Below are 22,147 nucleotides of genomic sequence, written 5' to 3'. Positions count from 1 at the left end.
CTCAAACTTTTGAGAGGAAATGTGCCCTCATTCAAGCACAGATAGATTATGGTGGTATAATAGAAGAGATTCATTTGCCTATAAATGAAGAATTCAAATATTTATATGACAATTACTTTTATTTATCAATTTTTTTGTCAGTTCCAGTGGCAAGTTATAATTTTTTTGCATAAGCACTGAGTTAGCCAGGATTAAAGTAATATAATCTGTGAGCAAATTGATAAAACTTCTCTTGAGTTCAGAGTCAATATTTGACTTTCAGTTATATTAATTTATTTCATACCTGGTATATGCTTCTACTAAAGATGATTCTCTCATTTTTGTTCTCTCACTGATATATTTCAGATATAATTTGATTATAGTGTATTTCTTTTGCTTTCTGAAATTAAAGTAGGGTTAGAATTTGGCTCTCCTTTTGGCTAGTGTTCTCTTGGATGACACAGTAGGTGAAGGGATGAATCTAAGTTTTTGAGTATTTGTAAGTTAAGAGGGAAAAATAAAAATTCAGAGAATTTTTTCTTTCCAGAGAGAAGATATGGGCTCTGTGATTGTAGTTAAGTCATCAGTCCAGGGGTTGTATATTGTATTCAGGTAGAGGAATTCACAGCTTACAGACATTGTGGGCATTTGATGGCAGTTAGACTTCTTATTTGCTGTCTTGTGTTAAATTGGTGACATTTTGTGCCTAGTTTCTCTTTCCCTGGAAAAGTACATAGAGATAGGTGGGTGGGTGCATGGATGGATAGATCATTGTTTTAAAAGTAACATAACCTCTGTGGAATCATTTTTAGTCTTTTTGTACTTGTTCTAGTTGTAAGACCTTAAACCAGAGAGCTAGAGATATTATTTTAAATGTTCTGAAGTGTAAAGAGTTTCTTGGCAGCCCATTGTATAAATTTAACATATTTGAAGAAAATTTGAAGGTTCTTTCAGTGAAATCCTCAAACTTGGGAGCTTTACTGGGCAATATCTAGTGAAGAGAGGAGATTGCTGAGCTCACAGGGTGGCCCTGAGCCCTGAGTATGTATGACACGTAAGGCAATCTATTCTCTCGACTCTTCTTTAGGCAAACTGGGCTTTGAAAGGACTTAACCGTTAATAGAGTTGCATCTCTATTAAGGAACAAATGGATTTGACAAACTTGATAGGGCTCTGATACTTAATGTTAAGATTTGTGAGGTATGAAGTGCATACCATGATTTATTTCTTTTTACTTAAATCACACTAGTTACTTTGCTTATTACAAAAACAACGACAAACAGTATGGGTGTCACTCAAATGGGGATGAAAATAAAAAACAACTGTGGAGGAGGAGAGTATGAGAAAGATTGACTTGACACTATAGTAAGTAGTTACCTCTTCAGAAGAGCTTTATGGAATCATTTGAGACTCTCCATGCATAGAAATGTGCCCTGTAAGAATTTATCCAACATCTCCGACTTCTGCATAATCACTCCCTTTATTTCTCAATACCTTAAATTGTCGAAAAGACATTCTTTTATTCAGTGGAAGTATTTTCTCTGGGGTGCTTAGAGGGAACACAAGTTACCTCTTAGAAAGCCTATGTTCATCTCTGCCCTGATTTGCTGTGTGACCTTACGGAAGTCACTTTCTATCTCCTGACTTAAATTTCCTCAGCTTGAATAAGAAAGATTTGAGCTATAACCACTCTTGCCACTTCTAACTTTCTTGGCCTCAGGGTGAAAATTAGGAAAGCCAATTTGACCTAGCTTAATACTCTTGTTTAGATTGAGTATCATGTATATGGTAGTTTGAGTACTAAGGAATTGCCAGGTGAAAATGACTGGCTAGAGTTGGTAGGCACATGAACCAATCAATAGTTGAATGTTATTTTTGTTTGTTTATTTTAGATGGAGTCTTGCTCTGTCACCTAGGCTGGAGTGCAGTGGCTTGATCTTGGCTCACTGGAACCTCCGCCTTCTGGGTTCGAGTGATTCTCTTGCCTTAGCCTCTCCCGAATAGCTGGGATTACAGTTGTGCACCACCACTCCTGGCTAATTTTTCATATTTTTGGTGGAGACGGGGTTTCACCATGTTGGCCAATCTCGAGCTTCTGGTCTTGAACTCCTGCCTTCATGTGATTTGCCTGCTTTGGCCTCCCAAAGTGCTGGGATTACAGTCATGAGACACTGTGCCCGACTAATAGTTGAATCTTGATAGAATGTTGCTTTAATTGCTGGGAAATTCACTATCAGCCCTGCCTTAAAGCTCTGCTTACTGTCTCATGGCATGATATCTTTAGAAGATGATATTTCTAAGGCAGGTGGTAGTGTGTCTTTATTCTTGTTGTTCAGACAGAATTGAGTATATTGAGTTTAGGGCACTACTCTTCCAGAGATAGAGAGAGAAACAAATTGGAACACACTCAGAGGAGAATGTTCAGAATGGCCGAACGTGTCTTATGAAGAAGAAATGAAGGAAAAAGGGATATTTTTCCTAGATGAAGAGAAAATAGAAGGGTACTGTAATAGCTGTGAGTATGTATTGAACAACTGCCATGCTGAATGTTTCCATGGAATAGAAATAAAGATTGAAACAGGTTTCATATTTCTATAAAGAATTTTGGACAACCCTCCAAAAATAGAATGGGCTACTTTGGGAACTGCTAAACGCTCTATTATTAAAGGTGTTTAAGGAGAGGCCAAATAGTCACTTGTCAAGGAAGTTGCAGCAATAACCACCATAACCATTTAATGATCACTTACTATGTAATGATGCTGTTCTAAGTGTTTTATTTTTATTAATTCATTTAATTCCCATAATAACTATTAGAGATACATTATTTACTGCCCTATTTATTATTCCCATTTTGCAGACAAAGAAATTAAGGCAAAGAGAAGTTAACTAACTTGTCTGAGCTTATATGGATGAGAAGTGGAAAAGCTGGGATTTAAACTGGAAAATCTTGCCCAGGGTGCCTGCACTTTGTTAACTATTTTATTATTCCATCTTCTCTTGCACAGGGAATTCAAGTGCTAGATGGGATTGAACAACTGGAATTTTAAAGATCTTTGAATCTTAAGATTTAAATTTTGTGTGTGAGGCTGGTAGTGTATAGATAATGCAGGGCTTTTTGGCTTTTCCATGTGCCTTTCTTGACAGGTTTGGGGATGTTTTCTGTATTTAATCTCAGTATATTTACTTTCATTTATTAAATAAAAAGTTAATGAGGCCATTCAAAAAACTTTTGGATTTTTTTTTTTCTGCGAACTGAAATAGCATTTAGGAAATAACAGCTTTTGTTTTTTTCGGCTTTAGGAATCATGACACTTCAGCAAATATTGGTAACAAATCTATTTTCTGACACGTCTGTGAATAATTTTATTGTTATTAAACAGCATGGTAATAGTGATAAGTAGCATGTTATTTCAATTTTGAGAATGTTATATAAATCTAATATACTAGCAAACATCAGTTTTAATAAAATAAAAAAGAATATACTTTAACTATTATTCAAAAAATGATAGTTTTGTCATAAATAATCTGTTGGCAATTAGAACCAAATAGAGCATTTTAATTTATATATGCTTCTTTAACCTAATTATTTTCATTAGAGTATTATGTCACATTAGAGAAAAACACACTTTTTTCGTCTGAGACAGAACCTATAAATGTTTGCAATTTAGTCTTCAGCATATTAAAAAGGTTAGATTTCCTTTGTTAACAAGAAGTTATTGGAACCTAAATCTTTTCTGGCAATCGATAACACTGTAGTAGAAGGTATCTTATATAGCACAGTTGGCAAGTAGTTTTTGGATCATCAAAAAAAAAAAAAGGTTGTTTAAAGTGGAGAATCAGAAAAAAAGTTATATATATTGTCTATGGCATAAGTTAATATAATACATTAAACATATATGTATATATGTAACTTATATAACATAATTTGGACATTTAATTGAAACTTTAAATGTATAAATGCACTGCATACCAAGGACGGATGGGGTATAGTGGTGGGAGCCATGTGACCTGGCAGGGAAGATTGATTGCTAATGTGGTTGAGTTGCCAGTCCATGGTAATTTAAAACATAAATGACTTTTGGTTATTTTTGCTGTTGTTTTTAACTTCTTTACATAAATTGTAGCTCCTTAATTCCTTCCAGTCAAAAAACATATCTGTAGCTGAACAAATTAAGTGTATTACTCATTTTTGTTGAGGGAGAATATATGCCATAGTGAACTATAGAGCGTCTTAGTAAGAGAGTGTTAGATTGAACCTATTTTAGGGTTTGGGCTTTCTTTTATTGATTTTGGGTAGGGTCTAAGGAAAGAGAAGTTTGTTGTAGATTGAGAGCTGTCAGAAACCTGGGGCAAATCTATGATCGCATATGTCCATAAACCTTATCTATAGGGAGGGCATACTCGGTTGAGCATAAGACTGTAACTGGAGAGGCTACAACTAAAACGAAAAACAAAACAAAACTGACAACATACGATGCAATAAGAATGAATACATTTAATTCATTCTTGCTACTGGATACAGGAAAGGGTATAAGTGAATAATCTGTTCCTGCAATTAGACTGGGCAGCAGGTAGGATAGCTGATTCTTACAGCTACTTATACCATTTCCAAGTCATTTCTTCCAACTGCAGTGACTTCCACCTGTACGTGGGTTTAAATTTCATTATATAGGCAAGACTCAACTCCTGATCTATGCTTTCTGACTCTTAATCCCTGACATCTGATCTGACTTTTGCAACCCCAGCCCACTGCTCTCCTGTGCTTGCAGTATGGCTGCTCATCCACATTCCTTGTCTAAGTGTGGTTTGGCAATCCAGCTGAATCAGAGTGGTAGTGTACTGTAGCTGCTCCTGGACACAGTGGAGAGAATGCATATGCAGATAGGATAAATAAGAATTGATAGTATTTCTAGAAAAAGCAAATTATAAATGCTAAAGTTCCTGTAGCTTTGTGAGAAGCCAGATCTCAATGAAATTAGTTTGAGAAGAACATTGATAATGAAGAAAGTAATGTAGTTTAGTGTTTATTATTCTACTTAGATGAAAAAGTATGTATAAAAACTTAAAAATGGTGCCAGTGGTTATCATGACTGTATTTTCAATATCAAAAACTGAAACAAAGTGTAATTGGACAAAGGACATTTGTATTTAATAATAAGAGTAGCTATCATTTATTGAGTACTTATATGCTAGGCATTATACTAAGTGCTTTATACATGATTCATTTCTCGTAGCAACTATTTGAGGATATAATCATAACTCTATCCTATAAAAAGGCAGAGTCTAATTCCCATTCCCTTGACTATCGGCAAGGCTTGGTGACTCACTATTGAATAGAATGCAGTGACAGTTATATACAGCGTGATTTCTCAGGCTGAGTTAGAAACAGTGGTAGAGCTTTCATCTTGCTGTCTCTGGGACATGCACCTTTGGATCTCTGATACATCACATAAGAACGAAGTTTAGCTATTCTGAAACTAACGTGCTGGAGAGAAGAGACCATGCAGAGAGGTCACGTAGAGATAGAGGAAGATGTCCAAGAAACCCTAGTTATTCCAGCCCAGAGCTTTTAAAATGTTCCCAGCCCAAGTACCTTATGTGTGAGTAAAGAAGCCTTTGAGATGACTTTAGCCTTAGCCACTCAGTTAATTGTAACCTCATGGGAGACTCTGGGACAGAACCACCGGGCCCAGATGCTCCCAAATTCCTGACCTACAGATACCATTAAGAATAATAAATGAGGCTGGATGTGGTGGCTCAGTCTGTAATCCCAGCACTTTGAGAGGCCGAGGTGGGTGGATCACGAGGTCGAGAGATGGAGACCATACTGACCAACATGGTGAAACCCCGCCTCTACTAAAAATACAAAAATTAGCTGGGTGTGGCGGCGCACGCCAGTAGCCCCAGCTACTCGGGAGGCTGAAGCAGAAGAATTGCTTGAACCCGGGAGGCGGAGGATGCAGTGAGCTGAGATTGCACCCCTGCACTCCAGCCTGGCGCCTGGCGATGAAGCGAGACTCTCTCTCTCAATAATAATAATAAATGATTATTGTTTTAAGCACTTTGTTTTGAGATTATTTCTTATACAGCAATATATAAATAATACAAGTTACTTCTTGATAATTCTTGGATTAAGGTGAATAGTAAAGTGTAATTTTTGCCTCAAATGTAGACAAATCTCCTTTCTGGAAATGGATGGAAACAAGATTTAGAAGGTAGTGTCATGATTGGCATTGTGACATCTTCTACTGTTGAGAGTGACTTAAAAAAAAAACTATAGGCCTATGGAATAGAAAAAACATTGGATTTGGTGTCAGAAAACCTGGACTTAGATTTTAGCTCTATTGGTCCTACCCATGTGACATGGAGGAAACGATCTTGCTGAGTATTGTTTTCTTTTTTCCTGCTGAAAGGGAAGATGTGGAACTTGGTATTTTGTTGTTGGTGACATATTTTTAGAATGACATTTAGAGACAAATACATCAGAGGAGGGTGATGAAGGGTCTGGAAATCATTGCAAATGAGAAATGGGTTTAGAAAGTGCTGGAGCTTTACCTAGAAACAGAATTTGATATCTTCTTTAAGATATTTGAACAACTCTCACATGAAAGAGGAAATAGATTGATATGTATCATTTGAGAGAAAAAGGGAAAAATGTGTTGTAATTAGTGTCTTAGTCCACTATTGCTGCTAAGAACAAAATATAGTTGATTGGGTAATTCATAAATAATACACATTTATTTCTCACAGTCCTGGAGGCTGGGAAGCCTAAGATCAAGGCACCAGCAGATTGCTGTCTGGTGAAAGCCAGGTCTCTGCTTCCAAGACGACACCTTGTTGCTACATACCTAGACAGGATAACAAACTGTGTCCACATGAGGTGGAAGGGTGAAAGAGCAAAAAGGACCTAACTGCTTTCAGCACTTGCATAAGATTGCTAATCCCATTCATGAGGGCGAAGTCATCATAACTTAATCACCTCCTAAAGTGATTAAGTCTTAGTCTTTGATTTGTGAATTATGGTGGGACATACATTCAAACCATAGCAATAAATCTCTAGATTTTAGCTTACATAAGATTAATTTTTTAATAATTAGATTTATTAGAAATAATATTTGAGATCCTTCAACTGTAGAAATGCCAAGGAAAGAAAGCTTGTTTGTTTTTTCTGAGTTTGATGCAGGGAAACTATAATATATTCACTCTCTTGACATCTTCAAGAAGGCCAAACTCCATTCTTTTAAATTACTATTCTGTTTCTCCCCTATGCATCTATGTATAAAATAACTTTTGTTTTTCTTTACTACATAAGTAATATGTTTATGGAAGATGAATTAGAAAACACAGATAAGCAAAAAGGAAATGAAAACTACCAACAGTCTTAGCACCTTTTAGGAATCACTATAAATATTTTGATATATCTTTCCAATTTGTGTATGTTGGAGCAAATCTTTACTCTTTTACACTTATACACACATATAAATTATTGGTGCTAAACTTTAAATACTACAGTATATCCTCTTTTAATTTAATACATCCTTCCTTGTGGATAAATTATTCCTATGACTTCTTTGATACTTATATTTAAATTGAAGATGAAATTGATTTTCTGATTAAAAGTGTTATTTGTGATAGTGTATTTACAAAATATAGAGGACTTCAAAAAGAAAATAAAATTATCTATTATCCCAATACTCAGAGGACCATTAGCATTTTATTGTGTATTATGATCTCTTTTCTTCTATACATAATTTTTTAAACAATGTATAATGTGCTAGCAGATAGTAGATCTTATTCCTTCTGTCTAACTATATTTTCATACTCATCAACAAACTCCTCTTTATTCCCCTCCACCACTAGCCTTCCTGGCTTCTGGTAACCACTGTTCTATTCTCACAAATGAGTGAGAACATGTGACATTTGTCTTCCTGTACCTGGCTGATTTCACTTAACATGATGTCCTCCAATTCTATCCATGTTGTTGCAAATAACATAATTTTATTCTTTTTTATGATAGAATAATATTCCATTGTGTATATACACTACATTTTAAAAATTCACTTATCTGCTGATGAAGTTGATGGATATTTTAGTTCACCAGATTTGATCATTGCACATTGTATGCTTGTATCAAAATATCACATGTACCTCATACATATATACAACTATTATATATATCCAAAAAATTAAAATAAAAAGTATATTAATTTGATTAATATACTTTTTACTAATAATACATTATGAATATTCCAACATTTCATTAAATTTTCTGCAAAAATATGATTTTCAGTAGGTTCAAATTATTCCATTATATGGATAAAATCATAATGCCCTAAAATAATTCCTACAGTTAGAATAACTAGGTTGCCTATAGTTATTAATCACTATAAACCACAGTGTGTTCAATAGATATGTTTATTTTAATGGCTGTGTGGAATTCCACTGTGTAGATATATCATCAATTCCTTATGTTTTAGTATCTCAGTTCTAAATGTTTTGCCTAAGCAATCCTGTCATTGTTGGAGCAAATATTTACTCTTAGCCTAATGTTTGATTTTTTTTTTTTTTGAGAGAATCTGGCTCTGTTGCCCAGGCTGGAGTGCAGTGGAGCAATCACAGCTTACTGTGGCCTTGACCTCCTAGGTTCAAGCAATTCTCTCCCCTCACCCTCCCAAGTAGCTGGGACCACAAGTGTGCACTACTACCACACCTAGCTAATTTTTAAATTATTTGTAGGGATGGGGTCTCACTAAGTTGCTTAGGCTGGTTTCAAACTCCTAGGTTCAAGTGATCCTCCTGCCTTGACTTCCCAACGTGCTGGGATTACAGGTGTGAGTCACTGTGCCAGCCTTCAAATTATTTTTGACAGATTTGATGAGTGGTTGTTTCAAGTTTGTTAGTCCACACTTACTTAATTTTGTTGTATGCTCTGGAAGCCTATAGAAGAAGCATGAAGTCATGAAATCCTTTAAGAGTTAAACTTTAGTTACAAATATGACAATTACATGCAAAAGAGCGGTGAATATTTTTATTCTAGTATATTATTAAATGATAAATTATATGGTTATGATTAAGTGCTTTGATGTGTAGTTTGGAGGTTAGCATGATAGTGAGGTCCTGTATAGTAAGGGGTGCTTCAAGGATGAAATGGAGTTTGATCTGCATTTTGAAGAGTGGGTTGGGTTCAAAGTTAAGGAAGATATAGGGCATTCCAGGGGAAAGCAACAAGGCACACAAATGCCCAAAGATTTGAGTAAGTTTGATATACCCAATACCATGAAAAGCCTACTTAAATTTAAAGCCATTTGAATGCCATTGCTGAACAATCAGTTTTGAATAATAACTTCTGAAACATATGAACAATATTTAATATTTTTTGTTTTTAATATTTACTTTATCTCTTCAAACACTGGAAAACATCTTAATTAAAATTCTCGATTTGTGAAAATTGTTTTTTCTTCCCTAGAAACTTTGTTTAATAAGTATTTTTTGATACTACTGTGTGCGTTTTCAATCATCTAATATATTTTATATACTGTGTTTAGTTGATTTCCAGTGAAATGCTCTTTAGATTATCTGAATCAACATGTTTTTTTCCCTTGCATTGGAAATAATACTACCATGTGCTTCTCCAATCATCTACATATATTTTACATACTGTCTTTAATTGATTTCCAGTGAAATGCTCTTTAGATTATCTGAATCAACATGGCTTTTTTCCTCGCATTGAGACTGGGATCCTTTTAAATCATGTTTTGAAAATTTTCTTCACTGTTAGGTTTGGTAGGCTGCTGAAGGGGTTGAAAGAAAAGAAATTTGTAGTAAATTTCATTTGAATAAACTAATGCTTACTAACTCAGTGCCCACATGTTCTTCTTTTTGTGATGTTCATGTGTTTTGTCATTTACATAGTGGTTGTTTCTCTTTTTTTAAAAGATTTTAAAAAATAATTATACATTAAGATCTGAGATATGTGTGTAGAACATGCAGGTTTGTTACATAGGTATACACTTGCTATGGTGGTTTGTTGTACCCATCAACCTTAGGTCATCTATCTTAGTTATTTCTCCTAATGCAATCCCTCCCCTAGTCCCCCACCTCTTGACAGGCCCCTGGTGTGTGATGGTCCCCTCCTTGTGTACATGTCTTCTCATTGTTCAACTCTCACTTACAAGTGAGAACACACAGTGTTTGGTTTTCTATTCCTGTGTTACTTTGCTGAGAATGATGGTTTCCAGCTTCATCCATGTCCCTGCAATGGACATGAACTCATTCTTTTTTTATGGCTGCATAGTATTCCATGGTGTATATGTGCCAGATTTTCTTTATCCAGTCCATCATTGTTGGGCATTTGGGTTGTTTCCAAGTCTTTGCTATTGTGAACAGTGCTGCAATAAACATATGTGTGCATGGGTCTTTAGAGCAGAATGATTTATAATCCTTTGGATATATACTCAGTAATGGGCTTGCTGGGTCAAATGGTATTTCTAGTTCTAGATCCTGAGGAATCACCACACTGTCTTCCACAATGGTTGAACTAATTTACACTCTCACCAACAGTGTAAAAGTGTTCCTGTTTCTCCACATCCTCTCCAGCATCTGTTGTTTCCTGACTTTTCAATGACTGCCATTCTAACTGGTGTGAGATGGTATCTCATTGTGGTTTTGATTTGCATTTCTCTAATGACCAGTGATGATGAGCTTTTTTTCATGTTTGTTGGTTTCCAAAAGAAAGATCAAAAGAAGTAAGAATCACAACCAGCTTTAAAATTTTTTACACCATTATATTCACATTATAATATTAAGGCAAAACATACTTATTTCATTGTCTTTTAGGGAGCAGTATTTCTTAAAGTGGGGTCAGGAACTGTGCATCAGAATCACTTGGGATGTTCATCAATATTCGTATTCCTTGGCCCCTTCATTTTGGAAGGTTGTATGGGGTGAAGGAATCTGCATTTTAACACACTTGCCAGATAATTCTACACATTGAAGCTTGAGAACCTCTGCTTTAGGGAAATATTATCTCAAGTCACTTCACAGCAGTGCTGCAATGACATGCATTAAGACTTGGTAGATATCATTGGACATTGGTTTAGTCTATTCCCACACTGCTCTAAAGAAATACTTGAGACTGGATAATTTATAAAGAAAAGAGGTTTAATAGCTCACAGTTCTTCAGGCTATACAGGAAGCATGGTTGGGGAGGCCTCAGGAAATTTACAATCATGGCGGAAAGTGAAGGGGTAGCAGGCACATTTTACATGGCTGGAGCAGGAGAAAGAGAGAGAATGGGAAGTTGCTACACACTTTTGAACAATCAGATGTTCTGAAAACTCATTTGCTATCATAAGCAAGGGGAAATTCTGCTGCCGTGATTCAGTTACCTCCCACCAAGCCTCTCCTCCAACATTGGGAATTACAATTCAACATGAGATTTGGGTGGTGACACAAATCCAAACTGTTATCAGATATTTTGTCTCAGTTGGTGTGTCGTTGGACCTGTTTTGTTCTTAAGAAATTACAAAGTAATCTGGGTGTCTTTTCTTAATAAAATTTACTTCAAAATTATATAGCCTTCTTAAAAAAATAGAGATTCTTTGTCAAGATTCTTTTTTAAACTTGGCATTATTGACTTCATATTAGACAGTAAGCTATTATAAGTTTATTAATTTATGTGTTCCTTTTACCCAGATGAATTGCTTACAGACTAACATTTATGAAAGGTTAGTATTTCTTAAGTTTTAGAAAGCTAAAAAGGGATGGCTGGAAATGGCAAATTTTGCCCCTTTCTGCTGTTGTTAGAATGGTATAACATGACTTACATAACTTAAGCCATTTGTTTTTATTTAGTGCCTATTTTTATACTTTGGTGACATACTGTAAGTAGTTCTTGTGGCTTTTGGGGAGAAATCATGACTCTCTAGCCTCTTGTTCTCTGCTGTTTGGTAGTGTTGAGCCACTTTGCACAGATTACCGGGCTGAGAACAGCGTGTGTTATCATTGTAATAAGGAACCCATGGTTATTGTCTGTGGTGCAGGATGGCAGTGACCACATTCCCATGAGTAAAGAACAAGGAACATAGTCCAACAGGCACACAGCAATGAGTAAATAAGACTGTTTGGAATTAGTCCTGATAGGAAAAAATGGTACTCTTTGGAGCCTAAATGCTCTCAGGACAATCTAAAGTTGTTACTCAGGCTGGAGAGCCTCTCTTAACATCTTTCAATTTCAGTTTGGCAGTGATGGGAAAAACTCCTTTATTATAGTCAATATTGAGTCATTTGTAGGTAATGACTTCCACATATTACTGTTTTGACTTGTTCTTTAATCCCTTAGGTTGAGTCAGAGGTGTTTTTTTTTTTTGGGGGGGGGGGGGGTATAATGTGACAATAATTTGGGTTTGAAACAAAAGCATCTGAAGTATGTTGATCAAATGGTGATTATTAATTCATAAATGCCTTGGTCAGATGTCTAATATGGACTTTATTAGGAGTCTAAATGGCTTTGACATAGATGTCTCTGCATTTTATTTGCACAAGTGGAGAATGAACTGGCCATTCCAAGGAGCCATGTACTAGCCATGACTGGCATCTAAAAGAAGGGGTTCCTCTGCATCACTTCACAGAATTCTTGTAAATATTAAGTGAGATAAAACATCTTTCCTGGATGAAGGAAGGGATCTAGAAGAAAGGTAAAGAGGAGCTCTGTTCCCTGCCTTGCCCCATTTATTTTATCCTTTTCTGTTTATTTCAGCACAAATAAGTTGAGCTTCTCTGTTCTGGGCATTGTACTAGCAATGAGTATGCAGAAAAAAAAATAAGATTTAGCTCTTAATCAAAAGGTTCAGCTTAATTAAGATATAATAAATATTACATACAATTTACCCATTTAATGTGTACAACTCAAAGGTTTTTAATATATTCAGATTTTTCACAATATTTAACTTAGTTCAAGACTTGTGAACATTTTTTACTTCACAATTCCTCAGGTTCAGAATGAAGAAAAATCTCTTTGGTCCCATTCCTAGATCTTCTCCTTCCTTCAGGAAAATAGTACCTACCAGTTATTAAACATCATTTCAGTATTGTGAGCCCAGCACTGTGCCTACGTGTTTTACAAATGTTATCTCATTATGTGCTTTCTATAACCCTGAAAATACATTTTATCCCATCTTATATACATGGCAATAATCCTAAATACCTAGCATTTGTAGAGTATAATTATTATGCCATTTAATATATGTAGAAATTTACTGCTCTAGATATTATTTTCCTTTTCTCCCCTTTTCCTATTAGTTATTAACTGTGTAACTTTTTCTTCATGCTTGTCCTCTAGTTCTTGACTCTTTCTGGGCTTCCTTGTGAAGGAAAGAGAGAGAGGAGCAATTAGGATTTTCAGGAGTCTGATGATGATCACAAAGACTGGCTGATTTACCTTACGCACTTAAAAAAAATAAATATAGGGGAGAGAATACCCTTGCACAAACAGATAAAAGGTGAATGCAAGGCTGCTGAAGGGCTATTTCCAAATAATAGCTATGTCCAACCCTCAGTTCCAATTTAGAGACAAATAAAAATATTTTATTTCTATAAATTTTAGGGGTTTATTTTTTACCTATGATTTGCTTTTCCTTTTCAGCTGATTCATCTAACCCTTTTAGCAGTTAGCTAACTTCTCTATACTATGAAGTAATTCCTGCACAAATATTTCTGTAATAAGCCTGTCCTTTTTTTTTTTTTTTAAATTACTTCTCATCTGAGGATAAACTTGTCCTTTTGTTAAAAAAAAAAGACATTTTTAAATGCCACATGAAAAATGTGCTGAAGTATCAGTGGTAAGGGTAAGGAATATAAACAGACTTCTGTAACTTTGGACAGATATATAGCTGGAAAATCCAAAACGAAAAGTTTTCTCTCAACCCCAGCACACAAAAAATCCAGGTTGGCTAACTTTCTGGAACTGATTTAGATAATTTGTATATTTTCTGGTGAACAATTAACATTGGCTACTGAAGCTAACTTTTCTACTGGTTCTAAACTAAAGGATAGCGTTTTTGCGATGTACATCTTTTAATGCTATGGGAAGAGTGTTGCTAATAAAAGTGCCCAATTAAAAGAAAAACTTTACCAATCCTGATAATTAGTCATAGAATCTGAACTAATTTAAATGAAAGGTCTAAATGAGTAAGGAGTTGAAATGTTTGCTTTTGAACACACACTGCTTTATATTTCAAAAACTAAACAATTTTAATCTCCAACTTCACAGCTCCTTTGACAATTGCTTCTTTAATGTTTTGTTTAATTATAATTTGTTTGATCAGTATTGTTTAATCAGAATTATATTTTTTATTTGCCCTACTAAGTTACTTATATTTTATTTTAATTAATATGTTTTATTTGTCTACTAAGCATCATATACTGTTATGAGTTTGGGATTTTTTTCTTCAGTAGCATGCAAAGAAACTTATATTCTAATGGTTTCATTTTATTTTATTTTCCTAGGAATCAGAGAATAATAAGTTATGTTCCCTATATTCCTTCCGAAATACCTCTACCTCACCACATAAGCCTGACGAAGGGAGTCGGGACCGCGAGATAATGACCAGTGTTACTTTTGGAACCCCAGAACGCCGCAAAGGTAGTCTTGCTGATGTGGTGGACACACTGAAACAGAAGAAGCTTGAGGAAATGACTCGGACTGAACAAGAGGGTATGTGTGGACTTCACTGTTGGGCTTTTTTTTTTTTTTTTTTTTCCTAAAGATTCTAGGCCTTTAAAAAAAAAAGAGTGGGATTTCAAGGGCTGGAGAAGTGCATAATTGGCACCAGCTAGGAAAAAGTTATTCAGAGGTTACCATGGTGATGGCAGATTGTGATCCATTAGGAGTGTTAAACAGATAGCTTCATTTTTCTAAAACTTTATGTATTTTATTTGGTTCTTAAGATAACAAATTAAGGTTTTAAACTTAACATAATCCTTACTCTGGAAAAAGGTAGTAAGGGATTTTTCCTAATTGCAATTTTATTTTTCATTTTTTCTTCTTTATTTCCTTTTGGTGGATAGTATTTCTTTATAAAAATATCAACTGTTTAAAAAATAAAATTAGGGTGGGTGCGGTGGCTCATACCTGTAATCCCAGCATTTTGGGAGGCTGAGGCAGGCAGATCACCTGAGGTCAGGAGTTCAAGACCAGCTTGGCCAACATGAAGAAACCTCGTCTCTACTAAAAATACAAAAATGAGCCTGGCATGCTGGCAGGTGCCTGTAGTCCCAGCTGCTCGGGAGACTGAGGGAGGAGAATCACTTGAACCCAGGAGGTGGAGGTTGTAGTGAGCTGAGATCATGTCACTGCACTCCAGCCTGGGCAACAGAGTCAAACAAACAAACAAACAAAAACAAACAACAAAATTAAAAAGATTTATTTCTCTTTATTTTTATAACTATATTATTTTATTTCCTAACGTTGTAAAATGGAGAGTTGAGGGCTTCAAATATTGTTAAAGCTAAATGCGTAAGAGTGACTTCTTTGTTACATGACATCTCTTGGAACATCCCACATCTACCTTCTCTACTCTGTACAAGAATTCACTCGGGTTCACCTACGTCTCAGAAAACAGAAATAATAATAATAAAAAAGACTCTACAATAATATTTTTAAACAAAATGAATCAAGTCTAAGTGATGGTTATACTATGTTGCACTTTCATTTTTATGTACAGATTTTAGACCTGAAAATACAGAGTAATTAATAGCTCTGGATATATTACTAGCATTGCAAGTTAAATTGAGAGTTTCGTGACATTATAGACAAATTGGGATTTGATATTAGGGAATTTTTTCATGTAACAATTTTATCCTTTTAAGGACTAAAAAGCTTAAAAGATTCCAATTAATTTTTGTAGAAGTCTTTCTAAAATATATCGCATGCTTCCCTGTTTCACTAATCAGATTATATGGCACAAAATGTATATATGTTTTGATGACCCAGGGTCATAATACAGTAGACTAGGAACCTCAGTACCTTTCAAACAATTATGTGGCCCTGGGTCAATTCTTCAATCTATTTAAGCCACAAAATTTAAAATTTGGTAACTAACTTGGCAACTTAAACATTTTGAGAATTAATTATAATAATGAGTGTTTTCAATTAACTGTAAACTATATAAATATTAACTATAAACTCTATAAATTTGACTTATTGTATATATTATATTGTATATAACTGATATATTATAAATGTCAATTATTTTATTGTGCTATAATATAATGATGCCCTTAGAAATCATTGAGATTAGTAGGAGTTTTATGGTTATTTTTCTTTGCAATTATGAAACTTTAGAGTTCTTGTGTCTGCTCGAGATATATACATATGTATGTGTATTTGTATATATGTATATATTTTTTGGTGCATGTGTTGGTTTCTCCTTCAATATCAGGTTGCTGGCTATTATTTCTTGCTTAGTTGTAAATAATTTCTAATTTTCTCCTATTTAGAGATTATAAAATTAGGTAATCAGGACATTCTAGACTGTATTTGAAATATGAACAAGTATATTCTGGAGGTGTTGCTGAGAGATTCTGGGAAATACATATGGTCTTCAGTGCATGAACTACATGCTGACACTTTTGGCTTGTGAGACTTTGTTTTCCGTATTCTTGGCTGTGTTCTGAATAATGGGGATTGCCAGATAATTATATACTGAATAGTGAGATTGCTAGATGACTTTTAATTGTGATCCACCAAAAGATGGTTTTAGTTTTATAAGTAAGTGGTTTTCAAATACTTTGGAGGGTTCTTTAATGTAAAAATAAAGACACTGATTGGTGATGATTTTTTTTTCTGGACTACTGGGGAATTTAAAATAATTTTTTCCTTGCAAATAGTGGTTAATTTTCCGTTCATTCTCTTTGTTACCATATGTTACAGTTGATTTTTGTACGAGAGACACAAAGTGAGATAGTAGTCCTTTAAGAGTTCTTTATTACTGTATTTCTACTAGTAATGAATTTTTTCATATTCTATAGATCTTTTTTTTGCAATATATATGTTTTAGACATCAGAAATTCAGGTATCTTTAGTATATATTAATGTTCATAATCTAAATATATTAAGTGCAAATGAAATGACTGAAAGCATGCTATCAAATTTACCAGTCTCACAAACCTGGAACAGTGAATGTAATGGATGAGGGAAACAAAACTCAAAACGTTTTTGACAAACCAAAATTATGAACTTAAAAATAACCTGTCACGATAAAATTTAATAGATCTTATTATCAAGTTCAGAAGCTGTGACCCAAATCCCAGCTGCACAAGTAATTACTGAAGAAAATTCAAATAACAGCCAGATGAATGATAAAACAAAACAAAACAAACAAACAAAAAAACCTTATGAGCGTTAAGTGACAGAAAATGCAATGGGATCAGCATGATGAATATTGCCACCATATTTCCAGTGCTACTTTATTCAGCATCACTAGAAGTACATTATGATGCATTCAAGAGGTGGTAGTACCACTAAACTCCCTGCTCAATAGAATGTTTCTGAATTATTGTGTTGAGTTCAGAATTACCACACTTTAAGAGGAACTCAAAGGCATTGGGATATTCTCAGAGAACAATTGGAATAATCACAGAGATGAAATTATATAATAAGGAGAACGGTTGAAGGAATAAGTAATACTGATCCCAGAGAAAAGCAAATCAAAGATGATATGATGGTGTCTTTAAAGAGTAAAGTCACTTGGAGGAGGGATTGGGTTTATACTGTCTAGCTTCCTGGGGATAGAATACAGATCAGTGAAAAGAAGTTAAGAGGAACCTGATTATGGTTGATAAGACCAACTAGCTAACAGTTGTAGCTGTCTATATGAAATATTCTTCTTTGGAAGACAGTAACTTGTCTATCCCTGGAGATATGCGGCAATCTCTATTGTCATCTTAATAGAGGTGTCGTAGAGGACAGAAGTTTGATCTTTTTTTTCAACACCAATATTATGAATTTTTATGAACATTCTTATAAAATATTCTACAGTTTATGGTATATCTTTTTTACAGCATTTTTCAAGGACTACATAGTATTGTGATTATTTTTCTACATATTCTTCTGTGAAATGCATTGTATTAAAACTCAAGGATTCTTAATTTTTCTTTCCATGAATCCCTTTGATAGTCTAGTAAAGCCCACAGATCTTTTCTTAAAATTATTTTAAATCCGTAAGGTAAAATATAGAGATTACATATACAATGAATTATATTAAACAGTAAATCATTTAAAACATTTGTGATATGGTAGAATATGCTATTCTACTAATGCATTAAAAACAAGATCTTATAGAGGGCCTAACAGTATAATAATTTTTAAGCAGTGATAAACATAAAAGATATTTCACGATACCTCCAAGTATAATGTTATATAAAAATATCAATTGTGTTACTATTGGTAACAATGTAATAGGAACTACAAATACAGTATGGTTTGTTACTTGCACCTATAATTTAAGGAAATGCAAATTTTCAATACAGGTTAGTGAAAAATAATTTGTCCATAAAAGTTTAGAGATCCGCTGAATTCTATTTATGTAACCAGTTAAGAACTATGTTAGATGATGTGATACATCCATAATGAATAAAACAATGGTCTCTAACTTTTAATAATTGATATTCTAGTAAGAGATATAAGGCATATAAAATGAACTCTAATTCAGTGTCTAGTATATGATAAATTCCATAGAGCTATAAAGATATAATGTTATGGGAATTTACTAGATAGAAAAATTACCTCTTCTTGGAAGCCATTGGAAGATTCTATAGGGAAATGGGTCTTAGATGGAGAATGAAAGGATTTATATAGACAGAAATTGAGAGGAGAGACATTTCAGGCAGAAAGAATAGGCAGAGAACATTAAAACAGCCAACAGTTCAGGATCTAAACTTAAAGAAAAGATGTATATGGGATATAAGACTGAAAAAGTAGGTTGTTTTCAGATCATGGAGACCCTTTCACTCTTGTCTAAGGAGTTTGAACTTTATATTGAAGGTGATGGAGGAACCACTAACTGTTTTTTAGCACAGTAAGGTGATGAATTAGAGCTTTCCTTCAGGAAAGTTAATCCGGCCACACTGTTTAGGATGAATGGGAACAGGGAGAGATGTTAAGGAAATTGTTTCAGGCTAGAGATAATGAGGGTCTGCTGAACTAAGGCATCAGAAATGAGGAAGGAAGGGGGATGCATATGGAAAAGGTATGAGATAGAATTGTTAAGACTTGATGTTTAAGGGTAGAGACCAAGACAGAGGAATGGTTCAACTAGTGCTCAGAGATTTTAAACTCAGGACAAACAGGAATATGGTAATACAATTTTTAAAAAGTGGAGGAACATGTTTTGGTCATGGGAACAATGAGAAGTTTTTTATTTTGAGTTTGGTATCTTGGGTTTGAATCCTAATTTTGATTATCTACTTAGAGCAATAGTATAGAATGGCATAATGGGAGAACAGAAGTAATTATAGACAGGATCATTAAAAAGTTTAGGATAGATTTTTGATTCTCAAATAATTATATACTAGGTCTAAGAAGATATAACAGCTCCACCAATATTTCCATGGCATTGATCCTTTAAAGTTCCAGGTCCATCTCCTCATTTGGGACATATTTTCTCATCGGACACCTAAAAGCTTTCAAATGCATTACCCACCTCTCCCTCACATCTACTTCTTGGTTTGAGGGTCATACTTCATGATTAGCTGATAGTCAACCTGTGTGATTGACATAATAAATGATGACCTTCCTTGCATTATTGTTGTTCCAGAGAATATTTTTACTCTTTATCAGACTAAATGCCTGTGCCTCATTTCTACAAGAACTGATCTGTAAAAAGTTTATTATGGTCCTTTTAAAAACAATATTTGCATGATGAAACATAATCTCTTCAAGCAGATGCTTTGGTCAACCAAATTGTTGTCCAGTGTTTAATCTGCTATTCCTTCCAGAAATACCCTCTTCTGAGCAGTGATTTGACTAGATTGCTAAATGCTGTTGAACAAAGGTGCTACATCCGAAATGTTCCTTCTGAAAGTGAGACTTATGGGAAGATAGGCAAAGTTTCTGTCTTTTGTAAATTTAACTTTGATTTAGTATCATAGATAGGTAAATTGGTATGTAGGTAGGTAGGTAGATAGATCCATAGATGGATTGAATGATTGAATGCCAGAAACCACCTTTTACGACACTGCTTATATTGATAGGTAGAGTGTACAAGAAAGCTTTGATTAATAGATGCAGGTTAAAAAGCTTCCAAGATTAAAATTCTTCAGCTATGATTAAATGATGAATTTTAGTTATCCTTGTATCACCCATCTTGTTGCCAATATAGCTGGGCTCTAACATAAGCGACAGTTGTCAGAAAATGAATACTTTAAAAAGGACTTCTATATCTAAATACATATATTTAATCAGAGAGTCCTTTGGCTTCTGAAAATAAGTTGTCTAATGAGAATTTCATTTGAGCAGCTGTGACTGAGGAGGTCAACAGGCACTGCCTAGGAGAATATGGCCCAGCTGGTTAAATCTGGTTGTTGTCGTGATTTAAATGGTCAAGTGCTGCTTGTAATCCAGGGCCGTCTGTTTGTAAAGGGAAGAGTGAGTGCTTCAGCATAATGTACAGCTGTTTTAATCTCTCTTTAATAATAGTGCTTCAGCCACTATCATGTCTTGTGTATCATACTACTAAGTATATGATCCTAGGTTGAGGGCACTGGTTTCAGTTAGGTTCTGGAATCATGTGAGATTGCAGGGAAAGGGATACAAAACTGTCTGACAAAATAAAGCTAAATTCCTGACTCTTTGACTCTTTCTAAAAACTTATTCTTTAGGTAATAAGTATTGTGATGAGGAAAGAGTGACAAAGCTTGTAGTTAGGTAGAAATATTAGAATAAATGAACTCTCTTTGATAGAGCCATAAATGTAATTGATAGTATGCAGGCTTTAGATACAATTCCATAGGACATGCATTGGTCAGAAATTAGAGTATTTGCCCAGTGGAATTGTGTGCTTTCTGCTATTATGGTAATGAAAGTACGTGGATTTATTTTACTGTGCATGTAGAGAATGGACAGCAGCATTTGAGCTTTGAATTCCTGGTGGGACAGGCTTTCCAATGGATTATGCAGCTGTTTCCCAGCACAAGAATGAGCATATGTTTATGTGTATATCTGATGGATTATTATCATTATTCACATCTCTAAATAATCATTTGTATTTCTACATATATTTTCATTGAAATATATTTAGTTTGCTTATATGTTGTGTTTTGCTCATCTGATAGCCTTTGCTGTACAAGGAGAATATGGTATAGTTCAAACAAGGAGGAAATTCATTTTTAAAAGTCATGTCTTTGAGCTAGATCTGAGTTTGAATCTAAGTATTAATATTTAGAGAGACAGGATAGCCTACTGAATAGACTCTTGAGCTAGATTTCCCGTGTTTGAATTTCAGTTCAGCATTTACCAGAAAGAGGACATAAAGTACATTTCTTGATCTCTCTGCTTCAGTTTCTGAACCAAAGAATGGGTATCTTTATAGTGTTATCATAAGGATAAGATTTTCATAAAGATGAATAATTAGTTAAGGCAACTAAAGACTTTAGAACATTGCCAGTTTAAAGTAGGTGCTCAATACATGTAGCCAGCATTATTTCCTGGTTGTGTGACTTTGGACAAATTAATCTTTTTGTGCCTTAGTTCCCTCATCTGTAAATCTGTATGAATGATACCTATCTTGCAGGGTTATTGTGAGGATTTCACACACACACACAGACACACACACACACACACACATAATAGCTTCTGTAATTATAACCATTGCTATTATAACTACTATTGCTGTTATTATTTGAAGAAGCTTTTTGAAAAGAAAAATATTCTAGGAATCTCATTCTGTACCACAGACAGAATCATAGGAAATGTTCCATAGTGTTAAGGGATTTAGCATTTGGCAGCAATGATGTTCTCGTGTTCTGGAAGAGCAATTCAGTTTAACTCTCTTTTCAGGCTATTTGGAAAAGCTGATACTAAAGTTTCCCCACTGGAAGCCAGTCTTCCCTTCTGAGAAATATCTGGAATGTGATGGTGTCAGTGAGAGAGTTTGGTAAAGCCTTGGATGAG

General features: G+C 34.5%; 1 protein-coding gene across 24 annotated transcripts in view; it reads left to right on the top strand.

Moving 5' to 3' along the window:
• The window catches only part of SOX6 (SRY-box transcription factor 6), a 655,463-nt gene that overhangs the window by 282,453 nt on the left and 350,863 nt on the right, over nucleotides 1-22,147 (top strand). For all 24 annotated transcript variants that reach the window (XM_032241027.1, XM_032241046.1, XM_032241032.1 and 21 more), the window contains one exon: nucleotides 14,485-14,692. In XM_032241027.1, the coding sequence (XP_032096918.1) occupies nucleotides 14,485-14,692 (208 nt within the window). The remainder of the gene's footprint in view (nucleotides 1-14,484; nucleotides 14,693-22,147) is intronic.

Source organism: Sapajus apella, unplaced genomic scaffold (assembly GCF_009761245.1).
Source record: "Sapajus apella isolate SASKATOON/1434 unplaced genomic scaffold, GSC_monkey_1.0 scaffold47, whole genome shotgun sequence".
Taxonomy (NCBI): Eukaryota; Metazoa; Chordata; class Mammalia; order Primates; family Cebidae; genus Sapajus; species Sapajus apella.
This window is presented reverse-complemented; position numbering and strand designations above follow the sequence as displayed.